The sequence below is a fragment of the Platalea leucorodia genome, assembly GCF_965183815.1.
Source record: "Platalea leucorodia genome assembly, chromosome: 8".
NCBI lineage: Eukaryota > Metazoa > Chordata > Aves > Pelecaniformes > Threskiornithidae > Platalea > Platalea leucorodia.
The window spans coordinates 52,238,127-52,255,937 of NC_138830.1; the positions used below are offsets into that span (position 1 = coordinate 52,238,127).

Here is a 17,811-nt window from a genome sequence, read left to right on the forward strand (position 1 = left end):
TATCTTTGGTCTCCATCAGAGGTGGGCACCTAATTATCTTTAAATGTGTGGGACAGGCTGTGTATAGTTGCAGGAAGGGAAACAGGTTATGGACTCCTCCTCCTCCGAGCTATTCAGAACTGAAATGGGCAAGGCTAATGAGCAGGCTAATGCGTCTTCAAAACTGACCCTGCCTTGAGTGGGGGATTGCACCAGATGACTTCCAAAGGTCCTTCCCAACCTAAATTACTCTGACTGATACATTATGATTGTATGTTTTAGCCTGCGATGGGAGAGTGGCTTGTTGGTACCCTCCAAGATCCACCACAGGTTTTTAGCCTGGATTCCAAGGAAAGGAAGTCAGTGCCATTACACTGCCTGTGTCTGCATATCTTTTTGTCCTCAACCCCTTTACTTTTAAAACTGTTGGCAAGTTTCAACCAAATTTGACAAAAGGGGTAGAAGTCCCTAAAATACTACATTCCAGTGAGTTTTGTGAAGAATAGGCAGTAGGGAGAGGAACTTGTTGATGAGCTCCCATGGTGAACTTCTGTTAGATGCCAGCAAATCCATAGGAGAGAGCGGTTTTACGAGTACCCTAATCCCAGGGAAGATTCATTTAGCCCTTGGATCTTGTTAATCTTGGTGTGAAGCCAGAGGAGACCTATCTTCATAATTTCTGCAGCTCACAAAAATGACTTGTTGCTTGTTACAGCACTGCCGAGAGCGCCCGCGGTCCATGGTTGTGATAGAAGTGTTCACACCAGTGGTACAGAGGATTCTTAAACACAACATGGTGAGTGCACGTGGTACGGGAACTTGGTCAGTTTGGAGAAATTTTACTGTGATAGCTTTCGTAATTAGCAGCTGCTCTATTGCCTGTAACACACAAAGCACTGTGATATCTAAATCCAGCCCCCCAGACTGTGAGTGCTGCATGTAATCGTGTGTTGCTTTATAAATGAAGAACTAATAAGCATTCAGTGGGACTTTCAAAAGCATCTAAGCAAAGTCATGATTTGAGGAACGTTTCTTTTGGCAGCAGTGCCAGCATATGCAGCTCCAGCTCTCTCCCACCTGGCTCTTGGCTCCTTAATTTACTCCCCACATGCCATCCTTGTAGTTATAATGGTTTAAAATCAATTAAATAACAAAATCAGAATAGGGACTTTGTTGATTTTGAGTTTAGGCCCTCAACATTTTTTCTGTAAGACACCCCCTGCTCTCTGGATTTTCATTTTTCTTTAGAGTCATGTCCAATGAGTTCTCACCTAGGTTTCCTGAATTTCCTTATGCTTTTCTGCTATTCTTATTCCTTCTTATTCCAGGAATCGTGTACTCTGTCATTTTATGATTGTTCTCTCCCAGGCTGCTTTCTCTCTTCTCATTGCCGATCAGTTCCTTGCTAGTGATTGAAATAAATGCTAGGAGACTGACCTGCCAGCTTTGCTCTCTCTACTCCTTCCCGCTGCCCCCGCCCTGACTCTATAAAGATATTCTTACATGATCCATATTCCTTTCCTAAGAGAGGTCTGAGTGTTTACCAGCCCTCCATCCTTTGTTGCATCTTAAGTTTCCTGCCATGGTTTTTAAGTTACATAAAGAAGTTTTACTTCACAAGGCTGTGGCAGAGTAGCAAATAAATAAAATAAAATATTTAAGACAGTTGACTTGGCTCTCATCTCAAGGATCGGTCTCATACCTCTGTAACTACACAATCAACTTCTTTTCACTAACCGATACAATTTTAGAGACCATCTGCTGTCCCACTGTGTACAGCGTGAACCCAGTAGAAAGCAGTTCATATTTCTTATTTTTACAACAGTATTATTATTATTTAACTGCTTGAGTTTACAGAACTAGGTAGAAAGCCCAAGATGGCAAAAAGGTCATATTCCTGGCTCTGTGCCTGTACTCTGCAGACATGTAAACATTTTTGAATATTCTGTAGTGTTCAATGAAATATTCTGTAAATGTTATTCTTGGATTCCGGACTGATTTTTTTAAAGCATCCAGAGCTCTTGAGGGGTCTCAAATAAAATCTAAATGCATAGTGTAATGCTTGTGTTTGGTTAGCTTCAGAGAATTGGGTATATTTACCATACTTAACATTTGCAGATTGAAAATCAACATGTCTGTACCGCAGTGTGTAGTCAGAGAATTTATGGTGTCATATATTAATTGGAGTGGATTTGGGCACTTTACTGCTCTCCAGGGACTTCTGTACTGAATAGTCTTTTAGAGAATGTGTGTGTGTGTGTGTGTGCATGTAAATAAAGTTATCCTTTAGGGGGACAGTGTTGTTGGCAGTAAACTTCATAACCTTAGGAGGCCCCATGCAATTCAGCGTGCTTGGAGCAGGAGGCCTAGCTGTCTGCTCCCACCTTTGCTGCTAATTTGCTCTGTGGTCTTTGATGCGTTCACAACAAGTTTTGTTCCAGTTTCCCACCTATAAAATGGGGAAAGAGTGCTTCGTTTATCTATCATTTTGAAATCTGAAAAGAACGAGGATAGCTTTTTGTCTTGCTGATACTACTGGTTACATGCAGGACTGGAGACTTTTGTATGCCGAGTTGTTTGGGGAGTGCTCAGCAACCTCTCAGTACCTTTGGATTTCAGCTGTTTGTAGGCTCAGCCCAAATGTTTGAATATAAGGACTATTGGCTGGGTTTTGTTTGTGGTTTTGTTTTGTTTTGTTTTTTAGGGAACAAATAATATTGATAGTGTGTATTTTTCTGTACCTGATATGGCGACAGGACATCATATTATATTTAGAGAGATATTTTATTTTAGAGCAGTCAGCAATGATATCCTCTTTATGATCTCTTGGACTTTTGTTCTAACTAAATGTTAGGACACCTACACAGGTTGAAAAAATTCATAAATTGCAACTGCAAAAGCTATCTTGCAAGGAGTGTTCATGAAATTAAATGGCACCAAATGATATACAAAGCACACGTGGTCTCATGCCTTTGAACCAAGTGTATCTGCACCTGCCTGAAGAAGTTTTTAGAAGATTAATGATTTTAATTGTAATACCAGCTGTGGAATCATCCACAGTGCCTTTGCTGGGTGAAGTTGCCAGGTAGCCACTCAGTACTAGCAAAGAGTGACACTTAGACTTGAAGGAGACATTGTTCTGCCTAGGCTTGTATTCACATTTTTGGTGATTTTCTCTAGCTGTAAAACCTATGAGATGTTAATATAGGTTGTGCTATAGCTGTGCCTGAAATCAAAATAAGTAACAGAAGGTTTCAGTGCTTTGGGAGTGTATCTTCCCTTTTACAGTCCACCAGTTCGTTCCCACTTGTGGCATTTCTTTAAAATTTCAGTTGCCAGTTATTTTTTCAGGATTACTCTTCTTCCACAGCCAGCTGCTTGAGGGAGAACTGGGAGGGCTTGTTTGTCCTCAGTGGGCCTTGTTCACTGCTTGGAAATGTAGCTTTGTAGATCTGTAACACCTGTGTAATAAGGTTACACCTGTGTAAATGTGAAGAAATGTGCTGTGGAATAACACTCACCAGATTTTACTCCTTTCACAGCTAAAAATAGCAGGTGATGTGAGGAAATGCAGGATTTCAGTTAGCAGGTGCCTTTCCGACTGCAGGATTTAAAGAAGGTGACTGTTGAGCTCACCTGTCAAATTCGCATTGTAGCCGGAATAAATCCCTGGAGAAAGAACTGACTCTGGTTTTATACTTGGTCACTTATTGATCGCATGTCAAAAAGATTTACTCGAAATCCAGAATAGATATGGTGTCAAACATGGAAGTAAATTGTTTTTGAGTTGCAGTTCTAGAAAACTGCAGTTATGAGTGGAAGCAAAAATGCAAAACAACAAAAGCGCATTTCAAAATAAAGGTATAAAGTGAAGTGTACAAAAGAAATGTAAATGCAGGTAGGATTTTTTTTCCCCATTAAACACATCTTTTGTTTCAAGGTTAGTATGGGGGAAAGAGGAGAACTGGAAAGCATGTCATTATTAGTGGGAAGAATATTACTTCAGCATGCAGTGATACTGTGCTCTTGAAGCTGTCAGCGTAATAAAGTGAATTCTGTTGTGTTTGAGTTGATTTCTTTTGAAAACCCACAGTTTCGATGTACGTTGCAGGCATGTTTCACCGTCTTCACTGAGTCTCTCCTTTTTGGACAGGATTTTGGGAAGTGCCCTCGGTTGCGGCTGTTTACTCAGGAGTATATTCTGGCTTTGAATGAGCTGAATGCTGGAATGGAGGTGGTGAAGAAGTTTATTCATAGGTTAGTTACATTTCATTTACGGTGTATTTCCAGTCCTGTGTACATGCTTCGCTGTGTTACTTCTCCCAGCCCTGCTCATCTCTTTACTGGCTATTAAGGGTAGCTGGTGCTTTTTGGTACTGGCAAACAGCAAATAAATCAGAAGAGTCCATGAGGCAATGTTGCTGAAGTCTGTCTTTTTTTTTTTTTTTTTTTTTTTTTTTAAACTAATTCTCAAATATGGCTGGGGCTTTCTGCCTAGTTACACACTGGAAACAAATGGCCTTTGCTGTGTGTACATTCTTTTTATACATTTAGGTTCAGAGCCTTTACAGAGATTCCCATTGACTTTGGACCACATAATGCTCAGCTGTGTGTGAGATTTTGGGGGGACTGTAGAGATACCGCATCAAATAAACTAAGGATGCAGCTTAGACCTGTTCATAAATAGGGCCATTGGGTAGGCATTTACAAGGTTAAAATAACTCTCTGTTATGGCCCTTCTGAAGATTCCCCAAGGCTGTCTATCCAGTTCTAGCACCCTGTTCTGTCTGACTGTTTTTGCCCACAGAAATCTTCCTCACAATGATGTCATCTTGGTTTTTGTTTTTCAGCATGCACGGTCCAACTGGACAATGCCCCCATCCCAGGGTCCTGCCAAATCTTGTAGCTGTCTGCTTAGCAGCCATTTATTCGTGTTACGAGGAATTTATCAACAGGTCAGTATGAATTCCCAGCTGACCGCATGTTGCTCACTTCCAAATCCATGGCATCTGTAAACAAGATCTGTGTGAGCATGGGTGTGGGTATGTGAGAGCGTGTCTTCGTTCTCACTCTGCTCATTGCTAGCGTTACATGTGGGAGTTCTGGTCAATCGCATGTTTTTGTAGATATGTGACTGTATTTGTTACGCTGTGTGCTTGAAAACCTGAAAGATGCTGAACCTTCATTCACTTGTACTCACTGTGGCATGTTTTGAGCCAAAGACCATGGCAATCTGTTATTGCACATCTTTGGCTCCCATGCTTGAAAATGGGGGCAGTGCTGGTGATGCAAGGAGGTCAGCAGTTCCCAGTACAGAAGTACTGCAAGCTGCAGTAACTTCCAGGATGAAGCTCAACAGCCAGCTGCGCGCTGATCTTGGCTACTGTTGAGATATTCCTCTAAGGCAGACTGCAGCCGTAACCAGCCTTTGTAGGCCAGCAGAAGATGAGAGTGCTCCGCAAGAGTCTCTGGGAATTACGCACTACCCAGAACAGTGTCCGTTTTGCTCCCTGTCTGGCACATGAAGTGTGTGTTACACCTAAAGCAAAGGGAAGGGTGAGATCTTGAAGGAGGGGTTGTCTGTAAATCCCTGTGTATCTATAGCTTTGAACCTGAGCTGGTTTCACAGTGCTGTCTCCATTATTGTGGAAAATTTGATTCCTGACTTACTGCAAAATAGATGCTGCAGTTCTTCACACACGAGCCAGTTTCCAGTAGACGCTGAGGGTTCCCCTCTGCTATGTTTCCTGTTTGTTTATGCCTATCTGACTTTCCTCGTAGTAGAGCACGGACAGGGGCTGCTTAGTGTCCGACAAAAATTCCAGACGCGAGGGCTGCAGACAAATGTCTGGGCATGTACTGTAGCCAGATACATACTTGGGCATGGATTCTGTTACAGCTTTGCGCAACTCGGATGGGAAAGTTCACCTTTATACTAAACTGGCACGTCAATTAGAGTAATGAAAAGCTCAAATCTTTGTAGAATAGGGGCTGCAGAACAGTCCTGTTGGAGCCTTTTAATGTTTTTAATTGATTTCAGTAATCCGATTACACAGGAGAAAGCAATCCGGTGGGCTGGGGTGAAATGCAGTGGGAAATTGCAAAAGATCTTGGCTTCTCAGTGTTGTACTCTCTCTCCTGCTCTCTGCTGTTATGTCTGTCTATTGAAATAATTTGTTTATTTTTAAAATTCAGTCGAGACAATTCGCCAAGCCTGAAGGAAATTCGGAATGGCTGCCAGCAGCAGTGTGACCGAAAGCCTAATCTCCCCCTCCGCCTTCTTCACACAAGTCCTGACCTGGTCTCTCAAGAGGCCACCTTGACTGAATCCCGTCTCAAACCAGTTATTGTCACTTCGAATGAGATCCACGTGGAAGTGGAGCGTAACAACACAGCTAATCAGAAGATGACAGCCAACGTTGGCAATGACAGCGAGCCCAACCTGATTGACTGTTTGATGGTCAGTCCTACCTGCAGCACCATGAGCATCGAGCTGAGTGCCCAGGCAGACAGGATCCTTGGCTGTTATGTTGAAATACTCAAGATGCTGTGAGTAACTATTTTGAACAATGTCATCTTAACAATGGGGGGCTTTTCCCACAGGCCTGTCGTCTTCAACATCTGTGGCCAGCAAGCACATGGCTATAAATCTAACTCCAGCTCTAGAGTCCAGCCTCTGAAAGAGACATCTGGCACTGCCAATATGTTCTAAAAATAGCATTAGGAAGATTAAAATGGAAAGCTTATTTGTACAGTGAGCCCCAGGCATATTACAGAAGACAGGATGTTGTTGCCAGTGGTTTCTGTTTTGTTCTTGCCCACCAAAAAAAAAATAAATCCATTTGTCTCCTCCAGGGCTCTCGGGATTGCCCGAGACAGAGCTAGAAAAGACAGGTCTGTGCTAGGCTCAGTGCTCGTGCAGCGATAGGCAGCGCTGCTCCCCTGGCTGCGGCAGGAGTTGGACGAGGTCGGTGTCTTTCACTTAGGTGTTCTCCCTTCACAGGTTTGTAGAAGTTTTATGACTTCTTCAGATTTACTTCTATTAGAGTGGAGCCTCTATTTGTTGACCAGTTGCTTTGGTACAGCAGACCTGTATTAGTGAACAAATGCTCAAATAGCCTTTAGAAAATGGTGGCTTCATGGTTTCCTGGGAGGCAAATCCTCTGAATATCTTCAAGAGGACTATAAAATAAAAAGTTCTTTCAGAAAAGCTTGTTTTTCTGCTGGATAAGTAAATGAAAAGGAGTAACACAAAAGGTGGACTGCAGAATGGAAGCTTGTAATAGAAATGCAGTAAACCAACCCAAAACAACTTTGTTGACTTTTGCAGCCAGCTCTGCTACTGAGTTGCAGTATGTCTTTGGGCAAACTGTTATATTTCTACATTAATTATTTTTAAACTTTAAATTTTTATTTTTATTTTAAGGCTTAATGAAGTAATACTTGAGTTTTTTAGAATACAAGACACAGTGGGTGAAATTTGGACTCCGCTGTAAACCATGAGCATGTGGCTACACTGAAGTCAAATGCAAATCTGGGTGCACGCTCTCGAGGAATTAAATGAAGTTCAGCTGCCATGATGGAGGAGTTTGTGAAAGTTTTGTCCCACATTTTCATTTATTTCAAAATACATAGTACCAATTTTCAACATAATTCTTTCACTCACTACAGAGCTGGCTTGCAAATACATACATAAGCATACACTCAGAAGTAGAGCCAGGACAGGTGAATCCAAGATACTGTTCCCATTAGATTCTTGAGCAGGAAGTTGCTGAAGGCTAATTTTATTTTATTTTTTTTCCCCTGGCCTAGCCTCTTCTGCCTTTAAAATGTTTGCATTAAAAAAGCACAGCATCTGACTTTGCTTCATCTGGTGGCTTCTGAGTCTTCGTGCATCCAGGTGCTACACTGAACACATTGTGTATTTATTCCTGTCCCCTTGACTCTAGATGTTTTCCATAAATGCTATGAACTCTCTCAGTCCTGATGCTGGCTTGGATGCTGACTCACTAAGCATTGACGGTTTTGGTTTCATCATGCAGCTGACACACACTTACAAACAAATTCACGAATGAGCATGTTCTTCCTCACAGTCTCTCCACATTTTAAACATTTGATACGTCAGGTCTCAATTCCCATATAATTTCCTACGCAAAGAACTCCTATTTTAATCCATACCTTAAAATAACGTATTTTTTGATGTGTTTGCTGTCTTTTTAAAAATCAAGCTCTTCAATAGCAACAGTGAAAATGGTAACGTGTTGTTGTTACCGCACAGGTTGTAGGTGTGGAACAGCTTTGTGCCCTTTTTCAGCTTGTACAATGGGAATTCTGAAGGGTGAAACCCCTGGGATGTGTGTAGTGAAGGCCCAGCGGTACTACGGAATTGGTGCAACTCTCCTCAGATTGCCTTGCCAAAGTCCATACCCTGCTCAAGAAATCACAACCTGTGAGAATATAGGATGGTTTCTAAGGCAGAGCCATGGCTGGTAGATATTGCAGCTCCACTGATATGGGTTCCCTTCTGTTCCTATTCATCCCTTGATTTTTTTCGGACCTGAAAGCATTAGTGCAGAAATGAACTCTGCTCCTGATTCTGCCACTGGCTTACTAGGAGGTTTTAGACAAGTCACTTCTTTTTGTGCCTCGGTTTCCTTATCCGTAAAATACAGGTAAAAGTTTTGAATGTTGTGTTTTAAGCTCTGAAGCCAGTCATGGAAAAGCGTTGTAGAAGGGCTAGTAGTTATTAACAAAAATGAAAGATAATGCTGTTGTGATGCTGATTCCTTGCATGCTCAAACTCTTCTTGAACAAAGGCTTTCTGACGCACTAAATACCATTGCTGTACTTTGAAAAACCAAGAATATGAAGCAAGAGAGTTGAAGAACATGCCGGTAGGAAGAAAGCATTAATTATAAAATAACTGCTATCCAGGAGCTGAGCTCTCAGCGGGCAGTCGCTAAAATAATGTTCTTATTAATAACAGTGGTAAGCCAAACATAAATAAGTTGCTTAGCATTGAATTTAATTGTTCTTTTAGGTGTCTGACTCAATATCATCATCAAAACAAGAGAGTCGCCAACAATGATATCTTTTTTACATAATTAACTTAGGGCAGCAGGGAGTAATTTATTTAGGCAGATTTTAATTATTGAAAGTCTGGCAAATAAGAATTCTTAACACTATCTTCAGCAGAGGACATCCTATTGTTCGCCTAACTCCTACACAATACGTATTTTTTTGGGGAAAAAAAGGCACTTCTAATATTGGTAAAAATGTAACAGCTATTATTTAATAATCACTGTAATATGTGACTTTTCACACAGAAGGCTAAATGTGCAGATTAGAAAGTTCATCTGTGTGGGTGTTACAGCCCTAAGTCTGTCATTGACCCCTTTTCTAATGGAGTTGAGTAACAGAACACAACTATTGCATACTAAAGGAAAACAGAAAATCATGGTTTTAAAGATGTTGGCAGATGACCCAAAGCCTGGGCAGATTTTAAAGGAGACACAGTCTCTAGTGGAACAAGGTATTTTTGTCCTGCACTCAAAAGTGGATCAAACTTCTGTGTCAATATTCTCTAATGCATTCTGGACTCTGATAGCGTTATCAGTGCCAGTCAGTGCCTCCTGAATGCTACACGTCTTAAACTGGTGCGTAGAAAATGCACTAAATGGAAATTTTTCTGTTCATCCTATTAAATTAGAGGCTCTGAGGGCTGCTTAGCGTTGTCCCGCTCCTACTTGCATGTTAATGTTTCTGTGCATTAGAGAATTTCTTGTACAGCCAAAGTCGTTCTTGAACAGCACAACTGCGGTTAGAGAAGTTTGCAGTAAAAAGGGACACGTCTCCTCATCTTTGGTCTGGATAGCTTCAAAGTCTGCGTGTCACCCCACTGATTGCCCTGGCAACACCCAGCATATGGGGAGAACACTTCAGCTGTGCCTGTAGTTAAATCCAGATCAACAAATAGCAAACTAAACTGGCTGCAAGAATAGACACCTCTTAGGGAGGCTGTGGCTGTGATGATGTTGTAACGTAAGCTGTCACCCTTCGTCTGTTATTTTTTGTTTCCATGGCTGCCTGTAGTGGCAAGGGTCCTTCCAGATGCCCAAACACTCGTCCCTGTTTCTGGGGCCTGTGTGACCAGGGTAGCGTCGGCTCCTTTGGGCAAGCTTCCATTGCTGTTTCCTGATGCTGCCATGCCAACTGTGAGCAGCAGAGGCCTTTTCTGTTCTCAGCAGCCAGGGCAGGACCTTTCTAGGGCCTTTTAACGGTGCTAAATTTTCTTCTTTTGCAAAAACGAACAAGCCCAGCTCAAAAGAAGGCTGAACATGAAAATGCGTCTCACTGTTTTGCAGATAGCAGGTTTGTGCCTTATATGACAGGGGGTCTGATGAGGCTTTTTTCTGAGCTTGCCCTGGAGCCCTGAGCTAAACCTTATGTCCTACAATTCAGAGGAGTTGGACCTAGAGCCAGGGAAAGAAGGGATAAGGTACACGTCTGAGGGGGCTTGGTCATCTTATTATTATCATCTGATAACAGAGGAGTTGCCTAGAAGATTTTTGATCTTGTCAAGCTGCTCAGTCTGGAGAAACAAGCTGCTGCCAAGTAGTTGCTCCTTGTCTCTTCATTATCCTCTAAAAACAGAGGACTCGGGGCTTGCAGTCTCTCAGTAATGAGACAGACAGCTTTCCAAACACAAGCGCCCACTGGAGCTTCCCCTGCCTTCTCTGCATTCCCCAACAGGTCAGTGGCATGCTCTGAATATCCCAAGTGGATTCTCTTATGTCATGTTTATCAGGGTTGCCCTGGGCTGCTAATATGTTTTGGATTGTTTGTGCCGCACATGACATATGGGCAGGTTTTCATTTTGGTGAAAGGTGATCCCGGGGAAGGAAAATGTATTATGTTGGCAGGCCAATAGCGATGATGGCCCAAAGGCAAAGTCACTGCAGTCGGGGATTATTTAATTATTATGGTTGGCCAATGTTCTGGCCAATCCCCTAAAAAAGGTTTCTGGGGAAGTAAAGCTGTGTGCAGTAGCAGGTGACTGCTCTGACAGCCTTTGCCTGCTTGGCACCCTGACCTCCAGCCTAGCATGAAATTCCAAGGAACCCATAGGTCGGGCTGCAGGTTGACTGCTATGCTACTCACCTAAAATTGCAAATCCTGCAAAAATCAGAGCCAGCGAGTATATCAGGGAGTCTTTCTACCCCTCGGCTTTTATAAGGCCAGTCCTGGGATTTAAGCTGTGTGATGAGCGTGAGCATTCAGCCCGGCACCCTTTGAAGAGCTCCAAAGGGAGTTTGTCACAGGCGCTCTCCCGAGTTCTCCCTGTAGCTCTGTGCTCCCTCCTCCTCCTGGCATGGCCTCTTTGTCTGGCTCATCGCGGTGGTTGTTAGCTCCAGCCAGAGCTAATCTATCTCCCTTTCTTTCCCTGCTTCAAACACTTCTGTCTTGTGTTAGAGCTTTGAATGGACCAAAAAAAAAGGAAAAAAAAAAAAGAAAAAAGCAACTGTCTAAAATGAAAGAAGAGTGCAGATGAGATGAGCACAGACAGAAGGAAAATGTTTTTGAAAAGGGAATAGGTGGGAGGAGGAGAAACACCGTAGGCTTTTAATAAGTAGTTTAGTTTTATTCTTGTACTATGTTTGTTTCATGTTTCCTAGCACAGATTGAAGGTGGTGTAGATTTTATATTCAGGTCCCACTCATGTGACCAAACTCTATATATTTCATAGGAGACAGTTTTCTTTCTTTCTTCTCCTCCTAGGAAAACAGGCCATGGTTTATTTTCACTGCTCTCTCACAGACCTGCTCTGCAAATGGATGCTATATGTAACTCCCAGCTTCAAGAAAAGTCGGAGGGTGATACTGTCAAATTCTGTCTGCAGTATGTCACTTGGTCTTAGTCTGTTACAAAGCAGCTTTTTTTCTTCCTCTTGCAATTTCCTTTGAAGGCCAGCCATGAAAAAATGATTGGTTCACATTATTACTAATCACAACTCTCCAGATTGCTCAAGGAGGAATTTTAGTAGTGTAACACTTAACCTGAGATGTCACGGGAACTAAGCCCCCAAGTGGGTCTCAGCTTTTAAGCTTCTGTTAGGAAAGATTTGTAGGTGCTTTACCTCATGTGATGTGAAACACATTTGACACCTTTGAATCTCCTAACTCAGCCTTTTGGCTTCTGGGTCTCTTCTGCTCCAAAAACTGTTCTTAAAGTTGTTTGCATCTACCAATAAAAATGTGTCATTTTTAGAGTAAAATCAGCTACTGGTTTAGTAGGAATTTCCAAAGGGTTATATCTATTTAAAAAAACCCCAAAGACTGCTGTTTAGACTTGTCAGTTCTTTGAGGACCCAAGCGCCAGCACTAAGGTCCATGCATGAGCTCTCCAGGGCCAGCGTTCAGGCTGCAGCCAGAGCTCGCTTGCGAGAAGCAGGGCTGTGATGTGGAAGGCGAGTTGAGGCTCGGGCACAGCAGTGATCCCAAGAGGACAGCACTGCAGGACTGACCGCTTCTGGGGATGTAAATGGTACCAGGAGGAGCGCGCAGCATCCTGAATACAGAGATGGATGTTTGAGTGGAAGTATGGTCCCGGCTAAAAGTCAGACTACTTCTTGTGGTCTGGACTATGTTCTCACACCTAACAAATGTAGTGAAACCCAGGTTGTGCGGATCAGAGACCTCTGGCACTTCTCATGGCTGCAGCTATAGATATGGTGCATCGTCTGTCTCCTACGGAGACCTGGTAGGTAAACAAGAGACTTTTTGATGAATCTGAACACAGGTCAGAGTTCTGTCTCACTGATCCATTCAATTTGTCTGTAGGTCAGAAACAACGAATAGTCTTGTAGAAAGTCTCAATTAATCAAAGTTTTGTTAAAAGAACCCAGAGAACTCATCTTAGAGGTGCTGCGTCAGAGGTTGACTTATTTCAGTTTATATGACAAGCCCCATCCTAGGTGTTTCATGATATTCACTTTGCACAGACAAAGTGGAAAAACAACCCCTTGTAATGAAGTCCTGATCTATGTCTTGCTGTCCTGAGGCACTAAACAAAGTTTGTCATCTTCCTTACTTGTTTAGTGTCTAAGCACATATGGGTTTTTTGTCTCTGGAAAGAACCTTGTGAATGGGTGATCACAAAGTGCTCTATCTGCGATGGACTCGCACTCGCTTTAGGTTAGTGTAACACCCCTTATCTCAGAGTTGCTCCTAGTTTAGACCAGAGAACAGAATTATTGATGGAGGAGAAAATTAGGCTTAATGGCTTCTAGCGCAACTGGCATGGGCAGGAGGTTTCTTTTTTGGATTACTGTAGCTTCACACGCGCTATGCTTTGTGCTCAAGTGTTAAAGATAACAAGAGGAAAATAAACAAGTTGTGTTTATTAGGGGACATAGCCAAGACTCTCAAATGTTATTGTTTGGTGTTTTGAAGAGAACCAGCAGTGAGATTTTTGTCTGGCCAGTGCCACCTCAATTGCTGAACTGCCTGCCTTTAAGCCCCAGCCTAAGTGCTTTTATGGTGGTTTAACAACTGTGGGTGGGGGAGGAGACATCTCCCTGCACTCAACAAGATGTTGTGGTTCTTGGCCTCTTGGTAGAGGGATTTCAGGAATTGACTGGAAAGTACATGCTAGGATAATCTAGGAATGCACCCATGAAAAGGGCAGGACTACTTGCTGAAGTTGCCTACTGAAATTATAGGCATTTAGTTTTGTGCTAGGTTGCGCCTAGCATGGGAAAGAAAAGTGTCTGTATTGAACTTGGGACTTTTGCACAGCAGTACGGAAGAAGAGCTACTAACCCATCCCACGGTGCTTTTCTACAGCATTCATCTGTTTTTTAATGTGTTAAGCTACTATCAGATCATAGTTGTTCTTGTGGATTGGTTACTTGCACGAGATGTTATGTATTTTTGTAACCTGAACTCATACTACTCTTGGGCAAGTGATAACTGCCTCCTTACTTGATTTTTACATCATTAGTATGCCTTCAATTAAAATTTCTCTGCATGTTGCTTATTAAGAACATTGCTCATGCACATAAGTATTCTTTGTGTCTATGGACGTGTCTATGAACAGTTGTGGACTGTCCAGTATCGTGTACTATTAGTTTATGGAAATCTGTTTTATGTGTTCAAAAAATGAATGAGACTTTTGGAAATGCATCCATCTTCAATTTCTCTGGGCTAGAACCTTCTCTTTGCAAAAATTGCATTATTTTGGAACACTTCCTGTGCATATGTTGTCTGTTTCTAATGCTATCAGTAGATACTGTCCATCTGAGAACATTACACTTCGTTCCCTCCTAAAGAAACATCATGCTTTTGTGCCAAGTTTGCAGTAAGCTGCAGCCAATAATCTGGCTTTTAAAACTGAAATCCAAAGGATAAAAGCAGTAAGAGGAGATGGTAGGCTCTTCTACTTGTCTTCTACAGACATCCCAAGGTGATTCACCCCATGTGAGGTGTAGGACATTTACTTCTGTGTGTACTCATTGGTGTTAATTGGAGTGAGAGTGGCCTAGCAGGCAGTGCCGGGACCTGGGCTTTGGCTCGTTTGTTCTGTGCCCCATTTTGGTGCTGATTTAGCAAATTCTCTTATCTTCTGTGTTCTTCACTTCATCCGTCTTAACGATTGTACCCTTTGTGCAGTGCATTGGTATGGCAGTTAATGAGTGCTAACTAATCACTAAATGTTTGAGATCATTTGAAGGAGAGGGGTGGCAGGGTGCAAAGTGCCATTCCTACACAAGAAGCTGTACCTGCTTCACCACATGTGCTCGAGCAGCTGGCATTTTGCAGGTGGATTGAGATGATACGCTGCAGATTACTTTGCACTGACCAGTGCACGCTGTAAAGCAAAATGTTCTCTTTATCCTAGTTCACATGAGCATCCCCTTACAGATGGCTCCTCGTAGAAGGACAGTTCTGTATATTGACATAGATGAAAACAAAATGCATCAGCTGGGATCTGTGGTGCTAACACAACAGAGAGGAGACACTTCTTACAGGGTCCACTGGTCTGAGCTCTCAGTGATTATCCTCATCTGTCCTCTTTCACTCTTAATAATTTTGACAGTGCTTCCTTCTCTAGTCTCTTCCCTCATAACTACGAGCTTTGTACTGCTGAAAGTGACCCATTCCTTTGTGCCAAGGTCAAAAATGGGGGGGTGTGTGTGTCTGTGTCTCTTTTTACAAATGGGCTTATGTCTTATAGAAAAAAAAATTTCCAATTAAATGCAGAGCAGAGCTGTAAATAGCAATGGCCTGGTAATTGCTGTACCAACTCAGATGAAAGTATTACTTAGTGATTAAATGTCAACAGGTTTCATAAACAGCAAATGTCTTTAAGTTGACATAAAGAAGACCTCTCTGGAGGTCATTGTAAATACCAGATTTATTGTGCCTCAGTGGAGAATGTGCTGAAAATGGGAAGGGAAATGTCACTGTAGATCTTTAGAGTGTCTCAGTAAAACAGAAGGGTTGTTGGTGCCTGCAGTAAAAAGCTTTTGACTCCTTGAACTAACTGTTGACAAACCATATTCAATACTTGGTATCTTATTAATAAAATGTTCATTTTTCAGGTCAGACTATGATGACTGGAGACCAGCACTGGCCAGCTTGCTTCAGCCTATCCCATTTCCCAAGGAGTAAGTTTGCACTGCCTTAATATTTACTGGGTTAGTCTTGTTACTGTTGTTTTATGGGGTAATATAATGTCAGCTGAAAACTGATGGTAGTAGGAGCTTTGTGCCTCTAGTATTGTTTTAGAATCTAGAGTTGACTTTGGCTGATGCAGAGACTTCCCCATCTTCATCTTCCTTCCCCATTTCTTTAAGATGATCCTGAAGAGAAAAATGGTTAACTAGGGACACACAGACAAGAAAGGAAGGAAAGCTGGTGAGGAGGAGAGTAAAGTAAGAGATTTAGTGGAGGAGGATGCTTTACTGGCGTCACAGAGACTCGTATCATTTGTATTTTGCATTAAATGAAGAAGCTACCCTACGCATCAGCCAAGCTCCCTCGGAAACCTATTAATGAACAGTAGTGTTTATAAAATGCAGACCTCCACGGACAAACATTACAACCTATAATTGTACAATTTGCTAGCTTATCACATCCCCTAATGACCCGATGTCTTGAATCAGAGAGGTCTAATCCTCCGTGCCAGGTTACCTGGGCTACAGCGAGAGCTTGGAGATAGGCAACAGAGACATCATTTACCTAAGTCAAACTTGAGTCCTGGGGGAGGTGTACACCATACCATGATGCAAGGTACTTCACAGAATGACCGTTAATTGCTTTACTGATGTATGATGTTAATTAGTTGTGACCATACCTTAATTGCGTTGCAATTAAAGAATTCACCTGGCTTTTGGAGGTAGCCAAAATTCTGGGTTTAATTATGTAGCTGTATTGTAAGTCTTTTACTTACTTTCTTCTGACCCAAAGCTCCCACTGCCGTTAATCAGAGCCTTGTCTAAGACAGCACTCAGGAAGAACTACAAGATTTGTTCCAAGTGATTTCCACACACCCACACCCCCCCACACCCCCTTCATTTTTCTTCCCCCTAGATTAATGAAGGAATCTTTACCTGATCTTTTTTGGAAGGATTATTCTTTTTGTCTTGTGTGCTGCAGTTGCTTAGCAAATCCTTTTATTATCTGGAAAGAACTGAAAAGTGGTTGTTTGGTTTTAAGGTTACCCCTGCCCCCTTGTCTTAAATCCTCATATTCTTCTGTTTTCTGTTTTAAATTTCAGGGCTCTTGCACATGAGAAATTCACAAAGTAAGTTTGTGGGGCTTGTTTGTTTTATTAAAGGGGGTAATTACTTAAAATACTTGTACTAGTCAATAATAGCAATGATGCATTATTCAATACTGTGCCTCTAATGTTTTTTATCGGTGAGAGGTTGTGAGCAAGTTCTGTTAGCAATAAAAAGATGTAGTTTTCTTTGTAATTTACTGTGACGGCAGGAGCCCAAGGACTAAAGACACTGGATGCTGATAGAATTTACAAACCAGTTCGTCACTGCACATATCTGAAAGCTTTTCTAGACTATTGTGAATAGACACTGTCCTTGGCAATCACTTTTAGACCTCGTATTTCCTTCATGTGGAAGCAGTTCAACTTGTTTCTCCCTAAAGTGCATGAATATATGTCGTTTAAAGTGTAATCCAAGAGAAATGCGACACTTGTGTGAATACTGCAACCAGCAACTGCTTATTCTTGTCCTTTTAACTTTTTTTTTTTCAGGGAACTGAAATACGTGATTCAGAGATTTGCAGAAGACCCGAGGCAAGAAGTGAGTGTATTGCCAGTTCACACAGAGTGTTAATTGGAGGGTTTGCAAGTATACTTGTTCAGAAGACCTCTCCTTAAGTCGTTTGTTTTAAAACATGGTGTGGTTTTTCTGTGCTTAAATCTCTCAGGGAGTAATAGCCACTCAGGGTGCATGGTCTTAGTATGAATGGTATAAACATGTGTTGTGACCTCCTTGTCTGGCATCAGTTGATGTCCTTGCTCCACAGTAAATTGCAACCAGCAAGATTTTCCCACTCTGTTGAATCTCTTGGAGCTTTTCACCTTGCGTACAAAAAAAGGGAAGCAAAATCCATGGATTCTCATACAGCTTACAAAATAACAGGTTTTATTTAGTTGCATTTCAGTTATGTTGTGTGCAAATGACCATAATTCTCACGAATTAGCAGGAGAAAGGGAGTGGGAGGTGTGTTACTGGGATGAGTGCATAGCTGGAGCCTCATGGTGGCTGACTGCTTCATTGCTGCACGTGTAGCTTGTTCATCATCATCA

At 42.1% G+C, this 17,811-nt stretch overlaps 1 protein-coding gene across 1 annotated transcript in view; it reads left to right on the forward strand.

Moving 5' to 3' along the window:
• CMIP (c-Maf inducing protein) overlaps positions 1-17,811 on the forward strand; it is a gene marked incomplete at its 5' end in the record, with an annotated part of 139,797 nt that overhangs the window by 107,370 nt on the left and 14,616 nt on the right. The window contains 7 exons of the mRNA XM_082319830.1: positions 695-775; positions 4,133-4,236; positions 4,830-4,934; positions 6,175-6,528; positions 15,581-15,646; positions 16,759-16,785; positions 17,254-17,302. Of these exons, the coding sequence (XP_082175956.1) occupies positions 695-775; positions 4,133-4,236; positions 4,830-4,934; positions 6,175-6,528; positions 15,581-15,646; positions 16,759-16,785; positions 17,254-17,302 (786 nt within the window). The remainder of the gene's footprint in view (positions 1-694; positions 776-4,132; positions 4,237-4,829; positions 4,935-6,174; positions 6,529-15,580; positions 15,647-16,758; positions 16,786-17,253; positions 17,303-17,811) is intronic.